Source organism: Eucyclogobius newberryi, unplaced genomic scaffold (assembly GCF_026437365.1).
Source record: "Eucyclogobius newberryi isolate DKJ021-1_F unplaced genomic scaffold, fEucNew1.0.hap1 SCAF_7, whole genome shotgun sequence".
Taxonomy (NCBI): domain Eukaryota; kingdom Metazoa; phylum Chordata; class Actinopteri; order Gobiiformes; family Gobiidae; genus Eucyclogobius; species Eucyclogobius newberryi.
In genome coordinates, this window is record NW_027316389.1 from 17,982,030 (window position 1) to 18,007,686 (window position 25,657).

Consider the following 25,657-nt stretch of genomic DNA (forward strand, 5'->3'; position numbering starts at 1 on the left):
AGAGTGGAGCGACCCCCCCAGAAGGCGACCCCTCAGGATCCAAATACCGTAGACCTCAGAAGAACTGCGCCTGCTCAAAGGACTCGATCTCCAAATGAGTTTTTTCCTGTATTCTTGAATTTTTGTCGATGTTGAGATAAAAAATATTGGGGCTACATGTGTCTCTCAAAGGGATACATTGTTCAGTATTTGAAGTCCACTTGGAGCTTTGAAGTCGGGGGGAGTCAAGAAAAGACAAAAAAGCTAACTTAAAAGGTCTATTTTTATGAATTTACTTTAAGTCTGATGATAAACTGTTGTCATACGAGAAGGTGGGGGAGATTTCACAGAGACAGGACATAGAAAGACAGTTCGCAGAATAGTCAAACAGTATATTTTCTTAGATGTTTTGTGTAAGCCATATAACAGATATATTTATGATCCAGACGTCATCATTCCGCAGATATTCAGCTTCTTCCTCCTGCCGTCCACCCGCCCCAAAACGTGCACAACAAGCCAATCCTCACTACTGGCTGAGCTCTGCGACGGTTCATGAAGAATGAGTCAAATGCAATGTCTATAACCATGTTTTTTTTTTTCCGCGTCGGACCTAAAGCCTATAACTACCTGCTGACCCTTCATACTGTGTATATTTATATAGATTCACGGAAGACATTATCATTTACCTCACTGACACATAGTTTCTTCTAATGCTACCGTTGCACACTTTACCAACAGACTATACTATAAAGCTTATACCTTTTTGATTCTTCATTTGCATGTGAAGGCGAGAACTGCGTATTCACCCTGTCAAGTTCCAAATTTCTCTTTTTAAAACATTTATCATGATTATATGAATATTGACAGTTTGGGTAGACATGTTAGATATTTAAGCCTCGTTTATGCCAGAAAAGATAGTTTATTGATCGTATCGGAGCTGTACTACTGAAACCACTGGCTCTTTATCGCGCACACGTCGCTTCGGGTTCACGAGACACTGATGACTGTTTTTGAATGATGAAATATACCTTCTAACATGGTGTGAATGTGTTTAACATCAGTCGATACCCGATGCATTTGTCTGTTTTTCCGTCGCAAAAGGAACGGAACGGCAGCCGCAGTTTGAAGTCATTTTGAGTCGTCGCTCATGGACTGTTAAGAGATATATATATATATATTTTGGATGTTGAAATCGTCGATGTTTTGACCAAGCTCATGTCATGTCGTTATCGTTTTTTGCGGAATGTTTAGACATTTCTCTTGAGACACAGAGTCAACCGCAGCTCACTGTAAGGAGAGCGTTTCTAAATCCATTAGGGATCTGCTAGAGGAGATTAAACCCGATACAAAATGGGAACATCGTGAATCAAACTGTACATTACTTGGCCATAACATCTAAAAGTTCTATATATTTTTTTCCCTTCGTCTTGTGCTCTTTGGACAATCCCGCAACTTGTTTGGTGGTGACTGACTGTAACAAGCCACAAATATTTTGCTTCTCAAATAAAATGTTAGTTTTTGTAAGTCTGTCGTTTAATTTTGCACAGAATTTATACATTTTGAAAGACTATACACTAAGGTTCACCTAACTGACCCTTACAATTGCAACTCTAGACCACTACTTTATACTTTTACTTCATAATCATCATCCAACTTTTATGACAGACTCGTATTCCAGAGTTAGACACACCACATCTAGAAAATATGCAATGGCTGAAGCCATTGCTGGAGTGTCTGCATCTCTTCCCCCCCTGAAACTGAGTTTGTGAGCTGGTCTCGCTGTGGGGTTTTAAAAAAAAAAAAGAAAATCCTTCAATAAATTGCCTTAGCTTTAAATGTTCTTTTTTAATTCATAATTAAATTAAGATACGATTTTTATTGTCCCACATGGGGAAATTTCATTGGTGCAACGCAGATATTTCTGTGTAATTGTGTGCGCTGCTGCGTTTTCACCTTGCCCCAGGTCAGCCTTGACACTTGAAGAGGTTGTCATCTCAATGGGTTTTAACTGGTTAAATAAAAGGTGAATAAAACATAATGTGAACCTGTCTACGCAGCATTGTCTGTAGATGTCTGCATTGTCTGACATGTCAGGAGTAATAAAACGTCCCAGTATTTCTAAGTAACTAGTACTTTACCTAAATTTGCAAATATGTTAAAAGCTTATGTCGTGGCTACGCTAGGGATATGATGTTTAGGTGGATGTCGTCCACATGAATTCCAATTTATGGGTTAAATGAGTTATTATTGACTGTATTAGTTTCCAACAACGCCACCCTGGATTGGTACCAGGGACACATACACAGGTAAGGCAAGCGCAAATTCTTTTAGTGGACCAGGAGACTCAGATATAGGAAAACAAGTTCACAATTTATTAAATTTAAAGACAGAATAAAAACATTTTTAATAATAAAACTACTGTCATTCACACCTCTAAAACAGTAGACACATTTAAACAATTCACCGAAATAACAAACGTAAAATAAAACAGCAGCCCAGATTGTCCCTTAGCAACAGGCCTGGGAGCCGATACAGTCCCACAGTCCAGCTGGGGGCCAGAGCCGACACTCAAAAACTCCAAACGTTGGTATGTTACAGGCTGTCAATGTAGAATGGGGCCGGAGCGAACGTGCCCAAACCCACCAAGGGCACTTGAAGGGAAGTTCTGGGTTTGGGGTCGGAGGAGAGACCCGCGGGGTTACCAATCCTATAAAGGTACAATAGTTTGGGAAATTAACTCTCAGATGGATGTCCAGAACCGTGCGCAGCAAGCGAGGGAGAGAGGAAAAGAGATACATACCGGTGCTCAAATCTGTGCACTATGCGCGCCGCGGCTGGGAGGAATCCCGGCGCACAAAGCCTGCACGTGACGTCACGCACTACAAACAGTGCTAAATTAGAGTGAGTTTGATTACAATATAAATCTATGGAAGCGAGACAGCTTACCGGGGCGTTAAACCTGGGGAGCGTGCGGCACGAGTCATACAAGGTTTGAGCAGGGTTTGGTGAGCGCACGATGCGCAAACCAACCTGGTTAACACGCTGGTGTGATCGCTGGCTTTAAGCCTAAACTTTGGGGTGTTTTTGGGGCGATCAGAACGAATGCTCCGGTCCTCCCAGGTGGAGGGTGACGTCAGAGGCGAGAAGGGCCAGCGCAGGTGAGGAAGCCTCCTTTTAAAGGCCCAGGTCACAGGCCATAGGCTGTCAGGGGTTATGAGGGTCTACTGCCACACTTACTTAAATTGTAACCTTCAAACATTTCTCTGTGAATCTACTTCTTAACAAGCAGTTCAGACAATTACTGTGGCTTCCTCCCTGACTCCACCAACTGTATTTCTAAGGTTAGAAAAAGACAACAATGGTGATAATTTGATATTTTCGTTACTTGTATTGTCACAAAGAGTGTTGTGCCCTGTGGTGGGACACAATACTCTTTTTGTTTGATTTGACCTTGTTCTGTCCGCAGCCATCATCAGCCTGGAGAGAGCATCAGGAGATGATTGGATCCGGGACAAGCTGGAATGTGACCCTGGTACAGTGAAGGTGCAGGCCACTCCAGAGACACAGAGGCCCCTCAAGAGACACAGAGGTCCTGCAGGAGACACAGAGGTCCCTCAAGAGACACACACTTCAATTAATAGTGCCCATGTGTCCAATCTTTTTTTCTTCAACCTTTTTTTTAACCAGGAAAGTCCCATTAAGATGACCAATCTCTTTTGCAGAGGAGTCCTGGCCAAGACTGCAGCACAGATCATTCATTAACTCACATCTAGACAATCACGTGCAGTACCGTAAACATGTTCCCTATAAACAGCTACAAACCATACATCCCATTTCCAGACTTTGCAACATAGATTTAAACATGACATATTGAAATCAGTCCTTTCAGTTTCTAGACATTTGTTAATTTATTCCATGTTTAATAAGTGAGCTGATACCTCTAAATTTTGGAAATAAACTAGTATGAAAAACGTACATTTATTGTTTGTGTACCAAAGTGTTAACCAGTGTAAAATATGTATTATTAGGTAGCCAAGTTATTACTGGTAAAAAAGATAGTAACGTCACGACATGCTACACTGATAATTACTGGCTGTGGTTACATGCACACTCAGACTACTCATATCAGATCAAATCAAATCAAATGAAAGGTCCATAAATCATATAATAATAATCAGATATTTAGTGAGCACGAAGAACATTGCTGCAGTTTGAGGCCTGCACTTCTACGGCGCGCCGCTAGAGGTCACTGTGTGCTCGCTCATCCGGGTCCTGTCCCTCCTGGCGCTGGACTGTTGCTTTATCGATTGAAACGTGGATTAAACTATAACATTTCAACGCGCTCTATAACATTTCAGAGTTATTAGGACAAGAAAAAAAAGATCTACTTCCCCAAATTGTTCCAGCGCGGATGTGACTAATGCGCGGAAACTTAAAAAAAAAAAAGGAGACATTGCATTAACCAAAAAAGGCATTAAACTACATTTATGTGTGTGATAAACATGTTTAGTGCGTGTGCATTTGTTTTGTCTCGGAAGAGGACACGTTCTTAGGAATAATCGTGAAGTTTTATAAAGCCTCTGCCGCCGTCTTTCTCCCGTCTTCTTGCGAGGGCGTCACGGGGCCAAAAAGTTCCTGCTCCCGGACCAATCCCGGGGCCCGGTCCGCGCAGAAAACAGGGCGGGATTTTCCCAGCCGCACGACGTCCCAAGTTGGTTCTTTCTTTCCCAGTCGACTGCGCCGCTCTCCGGACATCATGGCGTAGCGACGCGGACGGGACGCGCACGGGGATCTGGCGAAACGCAGCAGAGAAGATCGAAGTTCGGGGGGAAAAAAACACATCCCCACGTCGGCTTTGGAAAACAGAAGATCCCACTTTGCGACTGAGAGTTAGTGCGGTGAGCGAGCTGAGATTGTTTGTTTGTTTGTTTTGGCTGTGATTTTACGCACGGCTCCGACAAAACGCGAGATGACGCTTTTGACGCACGCGTTTCGCACCGCTTTTCGCTCGCGGAATATCCACTCGTCGCAACCGATTTACCGGCGTTTTACTCGCAATAAATCGTTCACGGATGCATTTTAGTCGTTCGTTTTGCCTTCCGTTTGACACACACCGGATTAACCGAGCACAAATAGCCCCGTTAAAGCAGATAATCCCACCAAAACGCGATCCCCCATTGTTGCCAAACAGCTGGTGCGTCTCTTCTACAGGTTGCAATCCGGTCAAACCGACTCCAAATTCGATTTTCCGAATTTGTAATCGGTTCTAGTTTTGGGACCGACGCTGGAAAGACGTGCGTGGTGCCAATGTTTGCTGGTTATAACTCATTTGTAACGTCAAGTCAAACATTATCCATGAATAACCGCGATTACTTTGATCTTCTATACTTTTCTGCGGTGCTTTTATTGAATATTTGTATCTTCCAACTTCCCCGGGGACACACATCACAGAATATACCCACAGTTCTGTCTGCAGTTGCCCCGGAGACCAGCTCGGATTGGGTCTAAAACATCACTGGATGCGTCCGTGCGTAAATGGCCCCATCGTGAAACAAGGGCCCCAGTTTAGAGAGACACACTCGCAGTTTATTGCGAGTGTAATCCGATCAGCTGCTTTTATTGTGCAGTCGCTGACCTCCTTTTAACCTGTTTTTCTTTGCCTTTTTGACCCCAAGAGCCTCGCTGTACAGTGGAACCTCATATGTTTGGATTCAGCGCGCGCTCGGTCCCTAAAGTCGCTTAAAATATGCGATTCGAGGGCCCCGTCTCTCCCAAAACGTTAATTATAATCTTGGCTTGTCCATGTTTCCATTTCCACCAAAAAAAAAAAAAAAACTCCATGGAATTTCCTACAGTTCGTTCAGCCACTGGTGTGTTTTTTCTTCAGGTTCTTATGTTTCCACTGTGTTTTATTTGTGTTATTACTACATCACACGTTACTCAGGTTTGCCTCTACGACTTAAGTATTTTTAGTTCCAGCTCGCCTCGTTTACTCTCACAACTTCACATTAAACAGCCCCGGTATTTGGTGTAAATTGAGTTATAACGGTAATGCACACTGCCACCCATGTTGGAAATAGCTGCAGGTTATTCCAGGGGAGTAAATGAAGGGCTTTGATAATTAGAGGCGCAGCTCACGGCCAAACAATGTAATCATGATATCGAAATACCCTGTCATGTTTAGGGTCTAGGAAGATTTTTGATTTGTTTTGTAAAATAAGGTTTAGGTATTTAAAGTGGCACAATCTACAGTATGTGATGTTTCAGGTGGAGGCTACATGTCTGGTCTGGTGGAGATGGTTGAATAACTGCGATTGCTACACATCCAAAACGGACAAAAGTGGCTTAATTGAGAGCAGATAATTAATTACACTAACTCTACGATGGGTTTTATGCACGCACATGTTTCCGCGAGTTACAAAAGTCGCAGCATATTGGACCTTTTTACTCGTAGAATGCTGTATGTCCACAAGAGCCATGTACTGTATCTTCATCATCTACTTTCATTTTGTATTTCAGTTTCAGTTTCTCTCTTTTTGAAGCACTTGGCTTTCTCTCAAATCGTGCAAATTGTTTGAATAATTGTGAGTTCAAATAGAACTCTTATTGTTTCCATAAAAATAATAATAATTTCATACTTTTTATTAAGAGTATAAGAGGTTTTATAAGAGTTTTTCTATAAGAGTGTTTTTTATAGGTTATCTGTTCTTTATTATTTACTTCTGTACCCTTTTTGGGACAAATAAAGGCTTATCTTATCTTATCTTATCGAGCAGCCTTAATTTATCTTTTTTTTTTAATTTATCCAATTAAAAGTGCGTTTATTGCTCAAAAATACCTAAAAAAACATGCATTCTTACTGTGATTTGACCTGTAACTTGACCCCAGCTTGTCTTTATAGAGCTGGATAAGTTTAAAGTCAAACTGAGGAACATTCCGGTCGGCAACAGCAGATGACAGACCCTCTAACAGTACCGTAATAGTACTGTAGTTGGAGTAGCATCACTGTTTTCTATTAAAGTACTTGTAGGATTTGTGCTTAGATTGTAAATTCCTTTCTCTCCGGGTCGTTTTCTTTCCTTCTTTTTTTATAGCTTCGACTTGCCTCGGCGCATTGCAAAGAAAAGACGCCAAAGTCAGCAGCAACTGTCTCTGACCCAGAGAAAAGGGTCTCGTCTTCTGTTTAGTGTGCCGTTTCCCGTGTACGCTAAACGCTAAACACAAGCCGCAAGAGCTGTGCGTTTTGGTATTTTCGTTCAAAAAGCAGAACGTCCGCAGAGGATTCCTGACCCTTGACCCGGGAAGTAGTTTGTCAAATATTGTGTGACCTAATGTTTTTTAAGGGCAGTTGCTTGACATTTCTCGTGTGATTGTGCGCACGTGGCTCCGAATGTCATGTTTACATCATTTGAATCCCAAAATTAGGGCTGGGAATAATGGCCAAAAAAGAAGCGACGCGTAAAGCATTTTTTCTCATCGATTGAGCGTGTTTTTCGATTGGATTAAAGAAAAAAAATCGTGTTAAAAGCAAATGAATACGGCTTTTAATCAAAAGGTTTACGATGATGTACACGGACAACTTTTTCAACAACCGCAACTTATACGACTTAACTAATACTTTCTACTCAAGTGTAATGCAATAACACACAAAGGTTTATGCAGTTATTGTACTCTAGTTTGAATTACCAGTTAGGGATATAAAAGTTTAGCGTTCCGATTATTGTGAGAAAAAACATCACGATTTAACGATTATTCGCAGTAATTGAGACGGAAAACTCTTTAATTTTACTATTACTGTTATTTATCCTACTATTTGTATATTACTATGTTATTGTTCCTCAAGTTTGTGACCTACTTTAAGCTAATAAAGTTAAATGTGACAAAAACAACCAGATAAAACCGGATATTTACATTTAGATCTATTTTTTGGACAATTGATTGAACTAAAAATACAAAAATTGTCACGATTATTATTTTCTTGGTTCTTACGATTACACTGTGACCTGAATAATCACTATTATCGATAAACCGATTAATCACGATGTCCCTCCTAGTACCGGGATTTACTGCAGTTTTCAAGCAAATAACTGGAAAACGATTGGATCACGATTAGATCACATTTAAATCTTGATGTTTGTTCGTTATTGTTATTACTTCCATGTCACCATTTTCTAGCTTTTAAAAAAAAACTATAAACTACATGCAAATTTAGAATATTGAGTATATCTTCACAACAACATTCACAATATTAGCTACATTTTTATACGTTACACGCCTTCTAACCTTTGAATGTTGTTCAATTGTGCGTTTTCTGTACGTTTTGTAGCAATTATTTCTGTCGTTGACGACAGAAATAATTGTTTTGATCGTCGTTAATCGTTTTGCAGACCGGTTTCCTACTCAAATAATTGTTAGTTGCAACCGTAGCGTTTAGCAATCAGCTTTTTGAAACGTGATTTGCCACTATGTTCAGGCTTTAATTTCACTTTAAAGACAAAAAACAGCGTTTTGAACGTGATTTGTCACTACGTTCAGGCTTTTACTTTTCACTTTTAAGACTCACATACAGATGCAGTGCAGTGAACCTTGCCTGAAGCCACACTCCACTTGTAATGGACTTGAAATGCCATATATAAATTCCCTGTCGTGTTCATTATTGTTAAATGGAATACTTATATGGGGTTTTCCACCAAAGGGCACCAGCTGCTATCTGAATATGCGTGTCTCTTTCTAGTTTTTAAGGCGAGAGCCCACATCTCCCCGGCCCAGTGCGCTCTGAATGCCACGCACTTATGGCAGTCTTTGTCTAGTCATGCCTCGCAGTCAAAATACCCGGCTGAAGCGCACAAAAGCTTTCTCTGTGAGTCGTATAGACGCGAGTGGTGCTAGACACTGACACGCTGCTGTGAATATGCAATTAAAGTTATCGTTAAATTCACCTCTGATCTTATTGCTTTTGAGGATGGGCGATATAGCGGTTCAATTATCGTATTGGTCAATATCGAGAATACAATCATGCGATAAATAATCTCATGGCCCAGATAATACATTCCGTTAGCTTTTTGGTTATTTGTAATTATTTATTGAAGAAAAGATCATGTGTGAACTTTACTTCAACTTATTTGTCTTGGATTTGTCTATGGATTTTAAAATATAAATATCGGTATCAGCAAATGTTATTATTATACATTTTATTATTATTATTATTATTATTATTATTAGTATTAGTAGTAGTAGTAGTTGTAGTAGTTGTAGTAGTTGTAGTAGTTGTAGTAGTTGTAGTAGTTGTAGTAGTTGTATTATTATTGGCAACACCAGCAGATTGCGGACTATGAAAAGTTACATGATGCACCTTCGGGATGTCCCGATATCAAGTTACAGTTATTTGGAGAAAGCACGATTTGATGATTATTCACGATTACTGAGCGCACAATCAAAGATAATAAAATGATCCCAACATTATTCCGATTATAGTGTAGAGCGGGCATGACCAAACTACATCCCGGGGCCAAATGCGGCCTCAGACCAATTTTTGTTGGCCGTCTGGCCCAAACAACAAAAGCAAGCATTTTGATGTTAGACCAACCTAATATTAAAACTATGTCAAATTCAAAATTTTGAATGATTCACTTTATCATTCGGCAAATTCGACGTTGTCGTGTTGTTTGTGGTACAAGTTTCAAAATGCGGCCCTGGGTGTAAACGTTTGGACACCGATGCTGTACAGCAATCATTCATTTATTGTAAAAATCTGTGAATCTTTTTTGGCCATTAAGTCATGACATTTTAAGACATTTGTTGCCACTGAAAGCTTCCCGTTCAGCGTCGTGTTTTGTGGGCTCATTTAGATGTCAAAACGCTCTTTCATTCTCCCCTTTTCACCTCCGGATCCAGCGCTTTGTAATTAGTTCCTCCTTTGTTTTGGTCGCACTTTGCACTTGTTTGCCGACACGTGGACTCGAGGATTCCTTTAGTGGCGTGTCTGGTCTTGACGTGGATGTTTTTGATGTTACAGTGAGCCTTTCTTTGCAAAAATCCCCTGCGTCTATATTTGTCTCCATGGTGTAAAGTTTAAACCAGACTCGTGACTCATTTTGAAGGGATTCCCTCACATATCAGTGTCAATGTTTTGTCTGTTTCACTTCTTCTCCGTCTTTGGCTTTTAACGGTGGAAATACAGTGACACATCTTAGTGGAGAGAATGACTGCTGACAAAGCTTATGAGTGCATTTGTGGTTACTATTACTCACACTTTTTAATTTGTTACAGACTTTAAAAGGGACTATGGAGTTAAAGGAAATGTGTAATGCAAAATTGACATTAAACTAAAATGTTGTTCTGCCTCATAATTTTCTCACAGAAACTTGCATAAATCAAGCGTAATACAAGTTCAAGTAGTTCCGCATTGTCCACTGGGTTGTGATAATTTGAAACTTAGTATGAGGCTCAGAGTTAATGCAAATAAATTCCCCGAAATGAAAATCCACCGCTTGATACGGGTGAATTGAAATGATTAACTCAACAATTTTAACAAGAATTTTAAAACCTTTTCAATATTGCATTTTCAGGAGCATTTTTATCTTTTACTTTGCCTTTTGAGAGTTCACCTTTCATTGTTTCACCTGTCACTCACTCGAACCTTACAGAGACCGACCAATCAGAAGAGTGGGTGGGGAAAAGTGTCTGCGTTTGAGCCCAGAGCGACAGTGTTGACTTTAGAATAATATTTGAATGTTATGATCCTATGTAATAACTGTTACCCGTCTTTCTATGTACAATGCATTCTCTATTCTCAGTATTTACCCATACCTGCACAGTAAATACTGGCAGGTGTAAATCATTATTCATATTTCTTCTTGGTTTATTGTACCATTAAACACGATAAACAGAAACACACTGACACGTCATCACAGGATTAGGATGTTTTATTGCCATAACGCCAAGCCCAAAACAAAAGATGAAATGTGGCTCTATGTATGTAAAAGGTTTAGTACAGATACCTTACGTCCCATTACCAAGTAGAAAACATATTTTATTCCTTTATTTGAGTGTAAACTTTATTTCAAAATGGCTCTCAATTAATTTAATTCATCAATGCTGAAATCTGACATTAAAAGACTTGTGAACACTTTTTCCATTTGTGGAAATAGTAAGTGTATTGAAGTTTTCATACCCTCAATAAAAAAACAAACTGTTAAATACAGTCAGACTTCTTCCCCGTCCTCAAATACACAAAACGCTTCTATGTACACAACGTGACTTAAATCTGCTCAAATAAGCCAAAGCACGGCTGTCGGCGTCGCCATGTTTGTTTAGGTTCTTTTGACTTCCACCCCAAACTACAACGCTGCGCTGTGATTGGTCCGGCCCACTGCTCAAACCGAAACCGCGCAAGTCTTCCCAGATGATTCTCAAGAGTTGGCGAAACAAATATCGCGAGCAATCATGTGGGTCGCTCCACCACAAACAAGACCGACACCTCGGCCAGCAATGCACAAACCAGTCGCAGTTTATCGCTGCCCGTGCGACCGGTCTGGACGTGAATCTGACGTAAAACTTAGCGTGGATGAAGAAAAAGGATGTGGTCTGGTCGTCTGGTGGTTTTGCTCTTGTCTAATTCGGGCGCGGTGTGTCGGGGAGATCCTTGTGTTTTAGTGCCTGCGTGTTTTCGTTCGAATGGAAACGGCACCGCGGGAATGCTGGAATAACAGTGGCGGGTCTGTGTGTGGCTCCATAAAGTTTGGAGAGGCACGGTGTCCAGGGCAACGCTCCGGATGTGACTGTGTTTGGTCCTGCGCGCTGACGACATAAGCGGCCTGTGTTGAGTTTGGATTATTAGACGGTCCAAAAGAAAGAACTGGCTGTTCTTTTGGCCGTGACACCAGTGAGCTATTGTCCCTTTTAAACGTTTACTAATGAAGTACATGGTATATTCCAGAATGGAGGCAAAAGTGAAGTGAATACAATACAGTGATTTCAGTGGAGAAACCGGGATTAGCTTGGAATATACAAAATATAATCCAGTATTTTCCAGACTATAAATCGTACCTTTTTCATAGTTTTGGCCGGGGTGGGATTTATACTCCGGCGCGACTTATATGTGATATTATTCATTATTTTCACATTTGCAACCACATTTCACATGTTCATTTTTTTCACAAGAGGGCGCTCTAGGCTCTAAGCGACGCAGAAGAAGAATCTGCACTTCCTCTTCCTCTGGAGTTTGTGGAGTTGTTTAGAAGTGACACAGAGGAAGAAGAATTCAATGGATTTAGTGATTTGGGGTAAAACTGATGCTTTGGTAAACTTGTTAGCATGTTCTTTATGCTATAGTTATCTGAATAACTGTTAATATGTTACGTTAACATACCAGACACTTACCACAGTTCTGTCTGTGCCTCATGTAGCTGAAGGTGTTAGCGTTAGCATACGTACACCTATTCACCATGTTCTCTCATCTGTTATTATTTTAAAATGCATTTTAAGATGAAATGTCTGTTCGTGGTCTTGGATTTTATCAAACACATTTTTCCCAAGAAATGTGACTTATACTCCAGTGCGAGTAATATAATATAATAATATTTTCCTTTGTAAACGGGCACGTCACGATGTCGCGTTTTAGCGTCAAGACGTATATATATATATAGACACACTCATCTACTACAGCTACATCATAGAAAGTGACGTAAATCATAGTTGTATTATTACCGTAGTTCAGTTTTTCAAATGAAATATTTGAAGCATTTTATTTAATAATTTTTTTTTTTTTTTTTTTTTTTTTGCTGGTGTGATTTATACTCTAGAGCGACATATAGTCCGGAAAATACGGTAATTATAGGGCGTTTTGGCAGATGAAAAGTGAGTGATATCAAAATATGGGTTTAAAAACATTTATATTTGTATGTGATGTATGTTTTATTTAATAAGAAGACACGTTGATGAAGGTAAAATATTTAAAAAAATAGGTTTTACTGGATAAATACAAACAGAACTGTGAGTCAGATTATTTTATATATTATGTTTTAACTAAACACAGTGGGCTAAATGACTTGATGGTAAAATAGTACTGAATGTCCACTGCAAACGACAAACGTTCCTTCATTTCCACGGAAAACCGTGTTAACCTTGAAGTTTACACATCTACGTTCCGAAAATACATGAGATTATTGCGTTCGTTAGCAGTTTGTACGTCAGTCTCCTGTTTAAAACGTTAAATGTGCGCCGTGATGTTTGGGATTTTTTGCATTTAATCAACCTTTTCTTGTTCTTCTTCCAGACTGGCCCGCGAGCGAAGATGATGTCCGATGCCAGTGACATGTTGGCGGCGGCCCTGGAGCAGATGGACGGGATTATAGCGGGTACAGTAAACGAGCTCAAACCTGTCCCGAACTGACTTTTAGATCGCACCAAGTTAGTGTGCTTAGTCTTAGCCGCAATAGCCTGTAGTCATGTGTAGAAAAGTCAGTTATAGAATAGGAACGCACCAAAACTCATACCAGTATCAATATCTGTCCTCATACCGGAACAGGTATCGATTCTCTGTCTTCCGATACTGATCCGATACTCTAATTAGCTTTTTTGAAGACTCTTAACACATTTTTAACAGATTCCACCTGCAAAAATCTGCACAAATAAAGCTCAGACAGTTTATTTTATGATGTTTTGCTGTAATTAGTGCACCAATAATATTATTAGCATGTTATTATGGTATTAACAAATGCTAATATGATCTGGAAAATGTTTTAGAAATCAAGCTGTTTTGACCTCCATCTGAAAGTCATTTTCAATCTGAGGAGCTGGTCTGAGAAGCTTGACTTTGTACTGCTCTGAGCCGAATTGACCTGAGGGAAACTGTGCTTGATAACAGTTATTTCTGTTACATTATCTACACTGAAATGGACCAAAGGATCATAGTCTAGATGTTGTTTCCTGTGTTTTAGCTGCAAATCAAAAAATGCATTTAAGCAAAGAGAAACCTAATTATTTGCTGAAGCTTAAATCCATTGTTTTGTTGATTGATTGTGACAGCCCATGATACTATTGTGAGACTTGTGACAATGCACCATCACCATATTGTCATTGCTACATCTCTACATCTTCATCTAAAAGTTTTTTCGTCTTGTTTCGTGCAGGCTCCAAGGCCCTGGACTACACCAACGGGCTCTTTGACTGTCAGTCCCCCACCTCGCCGTTCATGGGCAGCCTGCGCGCCCTGCACCTCCTGGAAGACCTGCGGAACGTGCTGGAGCTGATGGAGGCCGACGAGAGGGAGAGTCTGAGGTGCCAGATCCCAGACTCCACCGCCGAGGGTCTGGTGGAGTGGCTGCAGGGGCACATGGTAAGGGCCGGGCGGGCAAATAACCATTTACATTTAAGGCGCACGCTGTAACTCTTCTCGTTTTCCCATGTATTTTTGGAGCAATAAAAGTAACTGAATAAATGCCTGATGGATACGTGTCCGACGCCATACTGTGGAAAGCAAAAGGGTCGTCAAAAGTATCGAAAATTGGATACTAATTGATTCTAAAACTAGTATAAAGATTAGATTGAACAAAAAATCACACTCGCTCCACCCGTGTACAAAGCAAATATATACCGTATAATGACCTTTTTCATAGTTTTGGCAGGGGTGCGACTTATTCTTATATTTATACTTCTATACTTGTACTTATACTCCAGAGCGACTTATATGTGATATTATTTGTTATTATCACACTTGCAACCTTACTTCATACTCCAGAGTGACTTATATATGTTTTTTCTTCTCTATTATACATTTTTTGGCTGGTGCGACTTATATTCCGGTGCAACTTATAGTCCGGAAAATACGGTACCTTACTATGGTAGTGTGTTGTCTACAATTACTATTTAATGTCTTTATTTTGTGATAGTGATGTCTAAAATCCTCTAAAACGGTACTCAAGGATGTAGAATTTACTGCAAATAAAAAAGAATTGTATTCAAATATTATTCAACTCTCATATTCTTTTTAAATCTGGAAACTGCACTGGTTTACAATACAAACCACATACAAGTTGAACATGAAAAGGCTTAAAATTATGCTTTTCTATTCACTCTCAGTCCTATTCAGCTGGACATTTAACTGTGAGGCTTCTGTGTTTGTAGTAACATGACACTGCCTTTTGTGCTGACTTTGGCATTGATGCGTCATTATTATTGTGGATTCATTTGTTACATTGCTCCATTATTACTGTGAAATGAATCAGTTTTAACCCGTCACATCCTCAGCTTCTAGAAACGGTTTGTCCCTTGAATCCACTCTGAAACATCTGGTTTGCGTTGTTTTTTTTTTGCTCACTTTCTTTCCTTTTCTTTCTGTCGCTGCTGAAACCCTCACTGCTTTTCTCTCTGAAGGAGCGCAACGCGGCCTCCTCTGTTTTTGTCAAATGCCGCGAGCTGAATTGCAGTTTTTCGAGAATGAAACGGCGACGGGCCGAACGCCAGAGAAATGCCAAACTTCAGCTGTAATGCTTCGGGCTCGGCATGCAGCCATGTAGGGTCTTGTTTGTGAGCGCATCGTCTGGTCCTGTTCGGATTGGGGAACTGAGATGATAAACGTGAATATGCAAATCCAGCAGATGTAGAGCAGGTGATGTTAATGAGAGCGTGGCATCTGCTTTTGGTTTGTTTGAACATTTATCCTTTTATCCAAAGTCAGCACTACTAAAACTAGTATTGAAGCTCGTTTGATACTTGGGAGTACTCAGGAGTATTCATTAATCAAGCGATAATTACCAAAAGATGAGAACCAAAAACTAATAATAATCATGACAATTTTAGAAGCAAAATTTATCTTATTTAGCGGAGTATAAGTCACAGCCATAAAATGCATAACAGAGAAGAAAAAAACATATATAAGTCGCTCTGGAGTATAAGTTGTAGGTGTATGTATGCTAATGCTAACACCTTCAGCTACATGAGGCACAGACAGAACTGTGGTAAGTGTCTGGTATGTTAACGTAACATATTAACAGTTATTCAGATAAGTATAGCATAAAGAACATGCTAACACGTTTACTAAAGCATCAGTATTACCCCAAATCACTAAATCCATTGAATTCTTCTTCCTCTGTGTCACTTCTAAACAACTCCACAAACTCCAGAGGAAGAGGAAGTGCAGATTCTTCTTCTGCGTCGCTTAGAGCCTCGAGCGCCCTCTTGTGGTCGACAGTGTGAAAATAATCAACATGTGAAATGCGGTTGCCAGTGTGAAAATAATGAATAATATCACATATAAGTTGCGCCGGAGTATAAGTCGCACCCGGCCAGTCCGGAAAATACGGTATTAAAAAAAATATAGACTGAAATGTAAAGAACTTTTTGTATCTGGCTTTTTTGTCACATATAACTTGATTTGGACCCTATGAAAGTTCAATTTAGTAAAGCTAGTCACAAACTTGAGGAACGGAAGACCACAGGAATGACAATTAAAAGATTTCACTGTTGTTTTGTCTCAATAATCGTGAATAATCGTTAAATTGTAACATCTCCATTTGATACTATATTCTTTTATACAAATAAGATGAAGTTGTAAACTTGAATATTTTTAGAATATATTTGACATACTCTTTATCCACACTAGTATAAAACTACATTGGGCTGTTCGCCTTTAGTGGACGATTAATCGGTCGATACTCAACCAGATCTTTTATAAGTCAGCTAATTATTTTTCGTCTGGATTCTGAAAGAAAAACAGCCAAAAATAGAAAGAATGGACTGAGCCACTTTTAGTTCACCGAGGATTCCTTTAGTCGACTATTGCCCTAAAGACCGCAGCGTAATAGTGAAGAAACAGCTATTATTTTGAGTGTTTGAAATGTTAGTATTGTTACTCTCATGCAGATGTTTGCTCAATAACCTGGAGTTTTGTTCAGTCCCAGCTACAGTCTCTTTGTGATTAGAAGACACTGGATTTGCAGCCATCTTTATGCTTTAAATAGCTAACGTTGGCTCAGAATAACAGAGGCATCAGTGTTTCGTTCATATCACATTGTAAAAACGTTGCAGGTATGAGGTAACTTTTTAAAATAAAAAAACTTTAAGACTAATTTTACAGGTCTAATATAAAAACAAACAGACGCACATACAAAAAATGACCTCAGGACTCACTTAACTCAAAAATAGAGACATTTAAAAAACAATGATCAAAATGAGACAATTATTCGGATCTTAATATGTTCTAATTCCTCATTTTCATTATGATTTTTTTCTAATGCCACTCCCTTATTTTGTATCTATGGTGGTCTATTCTATATGGTCCATCTAGTTCTTTGTGTGGTTTTATGTTAGTTTTCCCCCCTTTTCTGTTGTTGTTTTGTTTTTGTTGATCAGTGTTCTAAAAAATAAAATAGCAAAAAAAATAATAATGTTAAAGGCCGTTTAAATTTGTGTAGCACTTGAACCTCAGTCAGGCGGCACGTTTTAGCACATTTCTGATGGATTGCGCAAATAAATCTGACTATATGAAACTATTTATCACCAGAATTGTAAAACTATAATGGTCAATTTCAGCCATATGTAATTAAATGTCTAATCTGTTTTTTTACGCCCTTTCCTCCGCAGTCCAACGGGCACATATCTCTAAGTGGAGGCGACCACTACCAAGAAAGACTTACCAGGCTCGAGGGCGACAAGGAGTCTCTGGTGCTTCAGGTAGGACGCAAACAGCAACGTTAATGACTGACGAACGATTGTTGATGCGTGTCGTTTTTGGTTCGCGTTCAGGTCAGCGTGTTGACGGACCAAGTGGAAGCGCAAGGGGAAAAGATACGAGACTTGGATGTCTGTTTGGACGAGCACAGAGACAAACTCAACGCCACGGAGGAAATGCTGCAGCAGGTCGGTCCCCTTTTTCCAGCGAGAAACCGAGAGCGATTTAACAGACAAATACAATGATTCACGTGTGAGCGAGGCAAGGCAAATATCGGTTTGAATCAAAACCGCAATGAAAACGGTCACAGTTATCGAATAGCTTAAAGTGCCTCTGACAGGTTGGGCTAAAATGCAGTTAAGATCAATATATTTCAAATTCGGCTAAAAATATACACATTTTATCCCAGAATAGCTCGTTTTTTTTAGGTTTATAATTATTACTTCCTGTTTGTAATTGACCAAAACTCATCTATTGTTACTTATTTATAAATTGACAAATACAAATATATAAGAGCAGCTTTATTTTTGTTGAATTAATGTTTTTCAACTTTTTCTCCACAAATAGCTACTTGATTGTTGTAAAACTATAATTTATGTTTATAACAGGTATAAATACTCAAAATAAAGTAAAAATGAGAAAATCATGAAAATGTGTCATACGCACTTTAAATATTTCCTTCTGCAAGTGACAAAATAGCTCATATTATTATGTTACAAACCTCCGAACCCTGCAGTTTGGACCTAAAAAAAAATCTTTCAGTTCTTGTAATAGTTTAGCAGTTCATATTTCAGACTTCTTAAATGTTAAAGCTGTGTCTAAAATGTGAATTCCGGTTCCTACAATCAAACAAATCTTGTCAAAAAAGTTGCTCTTGGATGTTTTTCCTCAATATTTCAGCCCGAATACACACACACAAACACACCGCATGGCAAAGTTTGGCCACTTTTTCCTGAAATTGAATGTCAAATATTATTAATATTTTATCACCAACCAATTTGATATTCGCTTCTCAGATTGTTTTATGTTGTGTTTTTGAGTTACTGCGTCAAAGTTAAAAAAACAAAAAACAACAACAATCGTCTTTCTCACTTCTAGATACACATAAAATAATGATAAGAATTTAAAAATAAAAATAAATATGTAAGATGAATAAGAAAACAAAAACAGTCCTTTGAAATACGCTTTGAGTACATAAACTGAAGATGCTAAATGCAGTAGAATACACAGTAGTTTTGCGCTGACTGCACTGTCGGGTTTGCAGGAGCTTTTGTGCCGAACGACGGTGGAAAATCAGAAGCTGGAGTTGATCTCTGAAGTGTCCAACCTCAAAATCAAGCTTAACCACATCGAGAAGGACAGGCTGGACTTCGACGAGAGGTTCCGGGACAGTGAGGTGAGAAGAGCGCCGCAGTGACGGGACAAGAGTGCACTTTGTTTGGGCTTTTTTTTGTCCGCTTGGCACTCGTTTCATGGCAGAAATAACGTTTGCATTAGCCCGTGTTTGCTTATGGGGAATTTAATCTACTACTGCCATGTTTCCACAGTCGTTTTCTCTGAGATCGCAATTGGTATTTTGAAAAACGATTACTGATTTTAGCCCAATTTAAGCACCAAAGTTCAAACTAGAGATCCAGCTTTTTTTTACTTCTGATATTGAGACTTTGGCTTTAGAAATCTGCCTTCAATGCAGTGAAATATCATTTATTATTTCCTTAAAACACAACATTTAAAAAACAAATGCTTCAAAAAGAGCAAATTAAAACAATAAATGGTAAAAGTGATGTTGTAAATTGTCAAATAAGGGTATAAGGTGATATTTCTGCATTATTTGACAGATATTTCACGTTTGTCTGATGCTCAAACCTCAGCAAACACGTTTAAGACAACAAAACAGACCCAAATGTGTTAAATAAGTTTAAATAACCACAGAACAGCTTTTATGACATGTGTCGGTGCGTTCATGTCTTTGAACCCGCAGCATCTTCACTGTGCACAAACCTTGCATTGTTGACTCTGATAACAACGGCAGCGCCTTCTGCTCAGTGACAAAATAGGGAAACGTGTCAGACATTTGAGGTTCATGTCGGAGGCGTCGTTTCGTCCTCCGCCCGGAACAAAAAAAAGAGCCGGTCCGTGTTTGCTCCACTGCACGTTCATCTGTTCATCTCTGTAAATGACATCCTCGTGTTTATTGATTGATTATTTAAGCATCACTCTCTCCTGTCACAAGCAGTAACGCCCAGATACTAAACAATACTTAGACTAGTATCAAAACTACATTGAAGAAGTATTGATACAAAAAAGTCTACAAAATGTTACCTGTTTATTCGGTGAATTGATACTTACAATATAACCGTAAGAACTAAAAAAAAAAAAATCTATGTATATATGAAGTTATTTCTTTATCTGGCTGTTTTTGTGCTTTATTTTGTCATTCAGACACCTCACTATTCATAAAGCTGGTCACAAACTTGAGAAATAGTAATTTGTTAGACGAGATTTCACACAGTCTCAGTAATAATCGTGAATAATCATGATATTTTTTCTCACTATAATTACAGTGAGAAAAAACATAAATTGACATTGTGACATCCCTTAACTTGATCTATATCAGAACTGATGGTTAAAAAAATTAGTTTTTTAAGATCATTGCTGTATCGAACTCGTTATGAACCAAGAATGAAACTTTTTCCCTCAATTTGTAATAATAATGCATCATTTTTATATTTAGCTTGTTTCAAGATGCAGAAAGTCGCTTTACACAGAGGAGACAAATAAAGATACAGTTATTGAAAGGCGATTTGTGTTATACTTACACGACGTATCGTGACATTTGAATATATAATTGCTTGTCGTTTCTGACGTGATGTTTGTTTGTTTTTCAGGATCTGATTCTAGAGATCAATGAGCTGCGATACAGAATCACAGACCTGGAGAGCGAGAAGTCACAGTACGAAAAGAAACTCAAATCCACAAAGGCAAGTGTTTTTATTATTCAATGTTTCAGGGCTGCAACTAATAAGGATTATTTATTTATCAATCGACAAGTCCCAGTCTATTTCTATTTACCGTATTTTCCATACTATAAGGCACACTGTCAATGAATGGTCTATTTTCGATCATTTTTCATATATAAAGCAAACCGGACTATAAGGACACAAAATCGCTTTCAGGTCAGAAGGCACCACCAGAACTCATCCATATATATAAGGCGCACTGGATTATAAGGCGCACTGTCGTTTTTTTATGAGAAAATTAAAGTGCGCCTTATAGTGGGGAAAATACGGTATTATTAACACTTATTTATTTATATTTCTTTACATGAATAGTTGTTTAGATTACAGAAAGATTTTGACTGCATTTGACCAACATAAAGCTGGAGTGAAGCCATGTGGACATCTTTATCGAGCATTTTTCCAGACAAAATAGGTTTTTCGTCAACGTTTTTAGACCATTTCCATTCATTTTGATATAAATACTGTTTTGTCTGATTTATAAAACCTGTTCTCTAGCATAAGTCTGTGTCTAGTCCAGCAATTTTGATGAATCATTGCAGCCGTGTAATCAGATTCACCAACAAACGCTTAGACACGAACTACGCCAATCATTTTAGAACCTTTACATTGCTGTTTCTAATTAACCTTTCTTATATTCTCTCTTCTTCTTCTTCTTCTTCTTCTTCTTCTTCTTCTTCTTCTTCTTCTTCTTCCTCCTCTTACTTTCCAATCACCTTTTGCTTTGCCTTTGGGTCACTAAGTCCGTCATGGCCAAGCTGTCGAGCCTGAAAATCAAAATGGGTCAGATTCAGTATGAGAAACAGAGACGAGAGCACAAAGTGGAAGCGTTGAAGGTCGGCGCTCCTCCGTTGTGCCTGCTGTGTGATTATGGCTTTGGCCCTCTCCCCGTAAACCGCCTCCTGCTTTTTATTTCCTCCAAGTCCGTCCTACGTTCTCCAGCGTTCAAGTTTTCGTTGCTGTCTGGTATGCAAGATGATGTCAGCCTTTTAAAATAGCAAACGACACCATTGTTGCCCATAACGCTCGTTCTTTAAAAGGCATGGTTTTAATTTAATCGTGCTGTTTTTCACAGTTTTCGCTTGTGTCCTTCCCCTAAGCAAAAAGAAATACACCAGTTACATGAGTTAAAACGACTTGAATTCACAATATGGATCTGAGTTGTATAAGCTAGTTCATATTAAAGAAGATGATACTTTTTGGAGGGTATTTTGTGTTAAACTGTAACAAATATAAATCATTGTTTTACGTTTTGTTCATTGTAAAACGCAATTGATCTGAAACGGCTTCTGGTCAATTGACTTTCTGTTCAAAAACCGGCAGAACTTCCATGTGGCGTTTCACTTTAGAAAGCAGCGTGTGGTTTTTTATAGTTTAATGATAGCTATGTAGCATTTTTTTAATCCTACATGTTTGATGCAGATTCTGAAGTAATAACAAAAGTAAGTAGAACGCAATGGGCAGTGATATGGACATTTTCTGAGACGTATAGAGAATACAGGATTCCTCAAACATGCAGGACTAAATCAATAAAAGGTACTATGAAAATACTCCTGAATAAGTTAATGAAAAGAAAACACAGTTGCAACATGTTTGAAAGCTCATACAAGTCTAACTAACAATATATAACTTACGGTATTAGACCTACCATATTTTCTGGAATATAAGTTGCACTGGAGTATGAAATGCGGTTGCAAGTGTGAAAATTACAAATAATATCACATAGAAGTTGCTCCAGAGTATAAGTATAAATATATGTATTGGTTGCACCCCGTCCAAAACTATGAAAAAAAAAAAAAAAAAAATACGGTACTCTTTCTCTTATTTCAATAAAAGCTTTACATAGCTGACTTGTTTGTGGAGTTATGATAAGAGTTATGATTATTATTTTGTAGAAAAATTAAGGAAAAACCTTTGAAAACCAGTGCCTACAAAACCGACTCACTCTTAGTATTCTGAAATTCCTGTCGTTTTAAAGCTCATGTATTCATTTTGTCCGTGCACTTTTTGAACAGTAGCCACCATTTAAGTGTTTTGTTATCCCACACATTCCAGCTCGAGTCCCCTGCACCTGTTCTTCTCCTGCAGGTGGGCGCCGCATGCCTCTGTGCCACGTCAGCATCTGGGAACATTTTTCTCCTCCCCCCCTCCCGTTCTTTTCCCTTGTTGTGGTTTGTTCGTGGTGCAGAGGGTGCTCGAGGGGGCTAGAGGGGGGAGTTGTTGGCGTGTCCGTGTGAAGGGAATGTTCTCACCAGTGTCTTCTCTCTGCTCTCTCCCCTCTCCTCGCGCTCTCACAGGAGGAGCTGAGTGTGCTGAGGAGGCAGCTGGAGGGTAAGGACGGGGAGGTGAGGAGGCCACAGGACGACACGGTCCCGGGGGGCTGCAGAGACCCGTCAGAGAAAGGTGAAAAGACAAGTAGAATCACGCACAGGGGGTGGTAGAGTCTGCTGCGGAGGGGTTGCACCTTCACTGATCCTCGTATGTGGAGATAAAAGATTATTAACGATGATTTAAGAAACAAACCACGTTGTCACAGTTAGAATAGATGAAAACATGCACTTTTCAGACACTTTTTAATAGAAAGGTTTTTACGATTTTTACTTTATTTGGTGTTTTTATACTTGTTGTACATATACATTATGGTTTTACACCAATCGAGTAGGAAAATTGGTGGAAAATGACAGGGACTTTTCCTGAACCGTTTTAGAATAATCAAAGCTTCATCAGAACCAGTAAAAGCCCAATTAAAAGAAGGACTACCATTTTGTGTTGAACGTTAAACAGTGTAACAGGTGAACACTTGTCCCCTTTGGGCCTTTACAAGCAGGATTTAGTCCACACACTTTAAATTAGCGCCCGACTGATTCCATTAGCCTTCTTAACCTTTTAAACCCATCACAAAGGTCTGATTAGCTGCATTGGCTGTGGTTACAGGCCCCCTCAGTATTTTGTAAAATAATCTCATTTCTGGCAACGCTTTTGTTGGTTCTTGTGAACTATTTATAATGCATCAATAAAAGAGGTTAAATAAAGGCTAATAAATAAATAATAAGCACTTTTTAATTTGTTTGTAAACATTTATAAGGCATTTACGAGCATCATTTGACTATTGAAAACAGTTTTAAAAATTCTCATTAAAAAAATGTCATATGTTTTATTAACACACATGTTTTTATTTAACATTTATAAAGTTATAAGCCTCCTACAAATGCTAGTAATTATCTAAGTGCTTATAAACAAAGAACCAGTGCTTATTCACGCTTTATAAATAGTTATTTGTTTACTTGTTATTTGATTTGTTTCTTATTAGTCGCGTCAGATTTTGCGGTTTGAATCTACCGTATTTTCTGGACTATAAGTTGCACCAGAGTATAAGTTGCACCAGCCAAAAAAAATGCATAATAGAGAAGGGGGAAAAAAACATATATAATTCGCACTGGCGTATAAGTTTAAAAAAAACAAATTTGATAAAATCCAAGACCCAGAACAGACATTTAATCTTGAAATGCAATTTAAAATAATAACAGATTAGAGAACATGGTGAATAGATGTACTTATGCTAACGCTAACACCTTCAGCTACATGACGCACAGACAGAACTGTGGTAAGTGTCTGGTATGTTAACGTAACATATTAACAGTTATTCAGATAACTATAGCATAAAGAACATGCTTTAAACAAGTTTACCAAAGCATCAGTTTTACCCCAAATCACTAAATCCATTGAATTCTTCTTCCTCTGAGTCACTTCTAAACAACTCCACAAACTCCGGAGGAAGAGGAAGTGCAGATTCTTCTTCTGCGTCGCTTAGAGCCTAGAGTGCCCTCTTGTGGTTGCCAGTGTGAAAATAATGGATGATATCACATATAAGTCGCTCTGGAGTATAAGTCGCACCCCGGCCAAAATTATGAAAAAAGGTGCTACTTATAGTCTGAAAAATACAGTAATTTAAGTACTTCTTAAATGTCAAGAAATCTGATAATATTCAGATGTGCCACAAACCAGTGCAACGTATTTCGTGTGATATTTGTTCTTGTTCGGTTTTCCACCCAGACGAAACGCTTAAAAAGAGGCTGAAGGAGAAACGTAAGGGCAGGTCTTTACGCTTGTGTCTCGACCTTTGCACCCGTTCCTGTCTGCATGAACGAGCATGAGCCACCCAAACTCTGCGTGTCCATTTTAACCCGCGGAAGTCTTAATAACAGACGGCTCCGCATCACTGTGCCACCCTTGATCTAAACCCGGCGACACGTCTGCTGAATGTGTGTGTTTTTTTTCGTTTTCGTTTACCCGATTAGCAACGAGGAATGTGTGCTCCCGTGTTTTGGGAACGACTGCGTTTGTTTGTCATAACCCATTCAGGCTGCACTCTCATCCCGTGTCTAATGTGCCCGCTGTCTGATCCGAGCGGCACATGCGGGCACAGCGGTCACTAACCCCGCTGTCCGATCCTGTCTTGTCGTCAGTCTGCAGCGTTCGTGTATTTGACCCGTGCAACCCGCTTTGTGTGACATTGACGGCTCCATAACTTGAACAGTTTTACTTTTGACGGCTTCGTCTCGGCGCTTGGTTTGATGTCGTTTATTCCTCTTTGGCAGATGTGGAAGTGCAGAGGATGAAAAAGGCGGTGGAATCGTTGATGGCCGCTAACGAGGAAAAGGTACGATTAGCTTTTAATTCCACGTGCACAATGGCCTTCATAACATATACCGTATTTTCCGGACTATAAGTCGCACCAGCCAAAAAATGCATAATAGAGAAGAAAAAAACATATATAAGTTGCACTGGAGTATGAAATAAGGTTGCAAGTGTGAAAATAACAAATAATATCACATATAAGTCGCTCCGGAGTATAAGTATAAATAGAAGTATAAGTCGCACCCCGGCCAAAACTATGAAAAAATGTGCGACTTACCCACGGTACCCATTTGTAGACAAATCAATCTCTAAATAAATAAAAACAAAAACAATAATGACATAATTTACTTTA

At 39.0% G+C, this 25,657-nt stretch overlaps 1 protein-coding gene across 7 annotated transcripts in view; it reads left to right on the forward strand.

Annotated features, from left to right (window-relative positions):
- The first annotated feature begins 4,763 nt into the window (after positions 1-4,763).
- The window catches only part of ppfibp1b (PPFIA binding protein 1b), a 38,133-nt gene continuing 17,239 nt past the window's right edge, over positions 4,764-25,657 (forward strand). For 2 of the 7 annotated variants that reach the window (XM_072434491.1, XM_072434494.1), the window contains exons 1-10: positions 4,768-4,877; positions 13,256-13,337; positions 14,112-14,317; positions 17,563-17,652; positions 17,725-17,838; positions 18,915-19,046; positions 20,539-20,631; positions 22,965-23,070; positions 24,721-24,753; positions 25,266-25,327. In XM_072434491.1, coding sequence (XP_072290592.1) covers positions 13,274-13,337; positions 14,112-14,317; positions 17,563-17,652; positions 17,725-17,838; positions 18,915-19,046; positions 20,539-20,631; positions 22,965-23,070; positions 24,721-24,753; positions 25,266-25,327 — 900 coding nt within the window. In that variant the 5' untranslated portion in view covers positions 4,768-4,877; positions 13,256-13,273. Of the gene's footprint in view, positions 4,878-13,255; positions 13,338-14,111; positions 14,318-17,562; positions 17,653-17,724; positions 17,839-18,914; positions 19,047-20,538; positions 20,632-21,371; positions 21,504-22,964; positions 23,071-24,720; positions 24,754-25,265; positions 25,328-25,657 lie in introns of those variants that run through there. The other 5 variants (XM_072434492.1, XM_072434496.1, XM_072434490.1 and 2 more) reach the window with 4 other exon arrangements.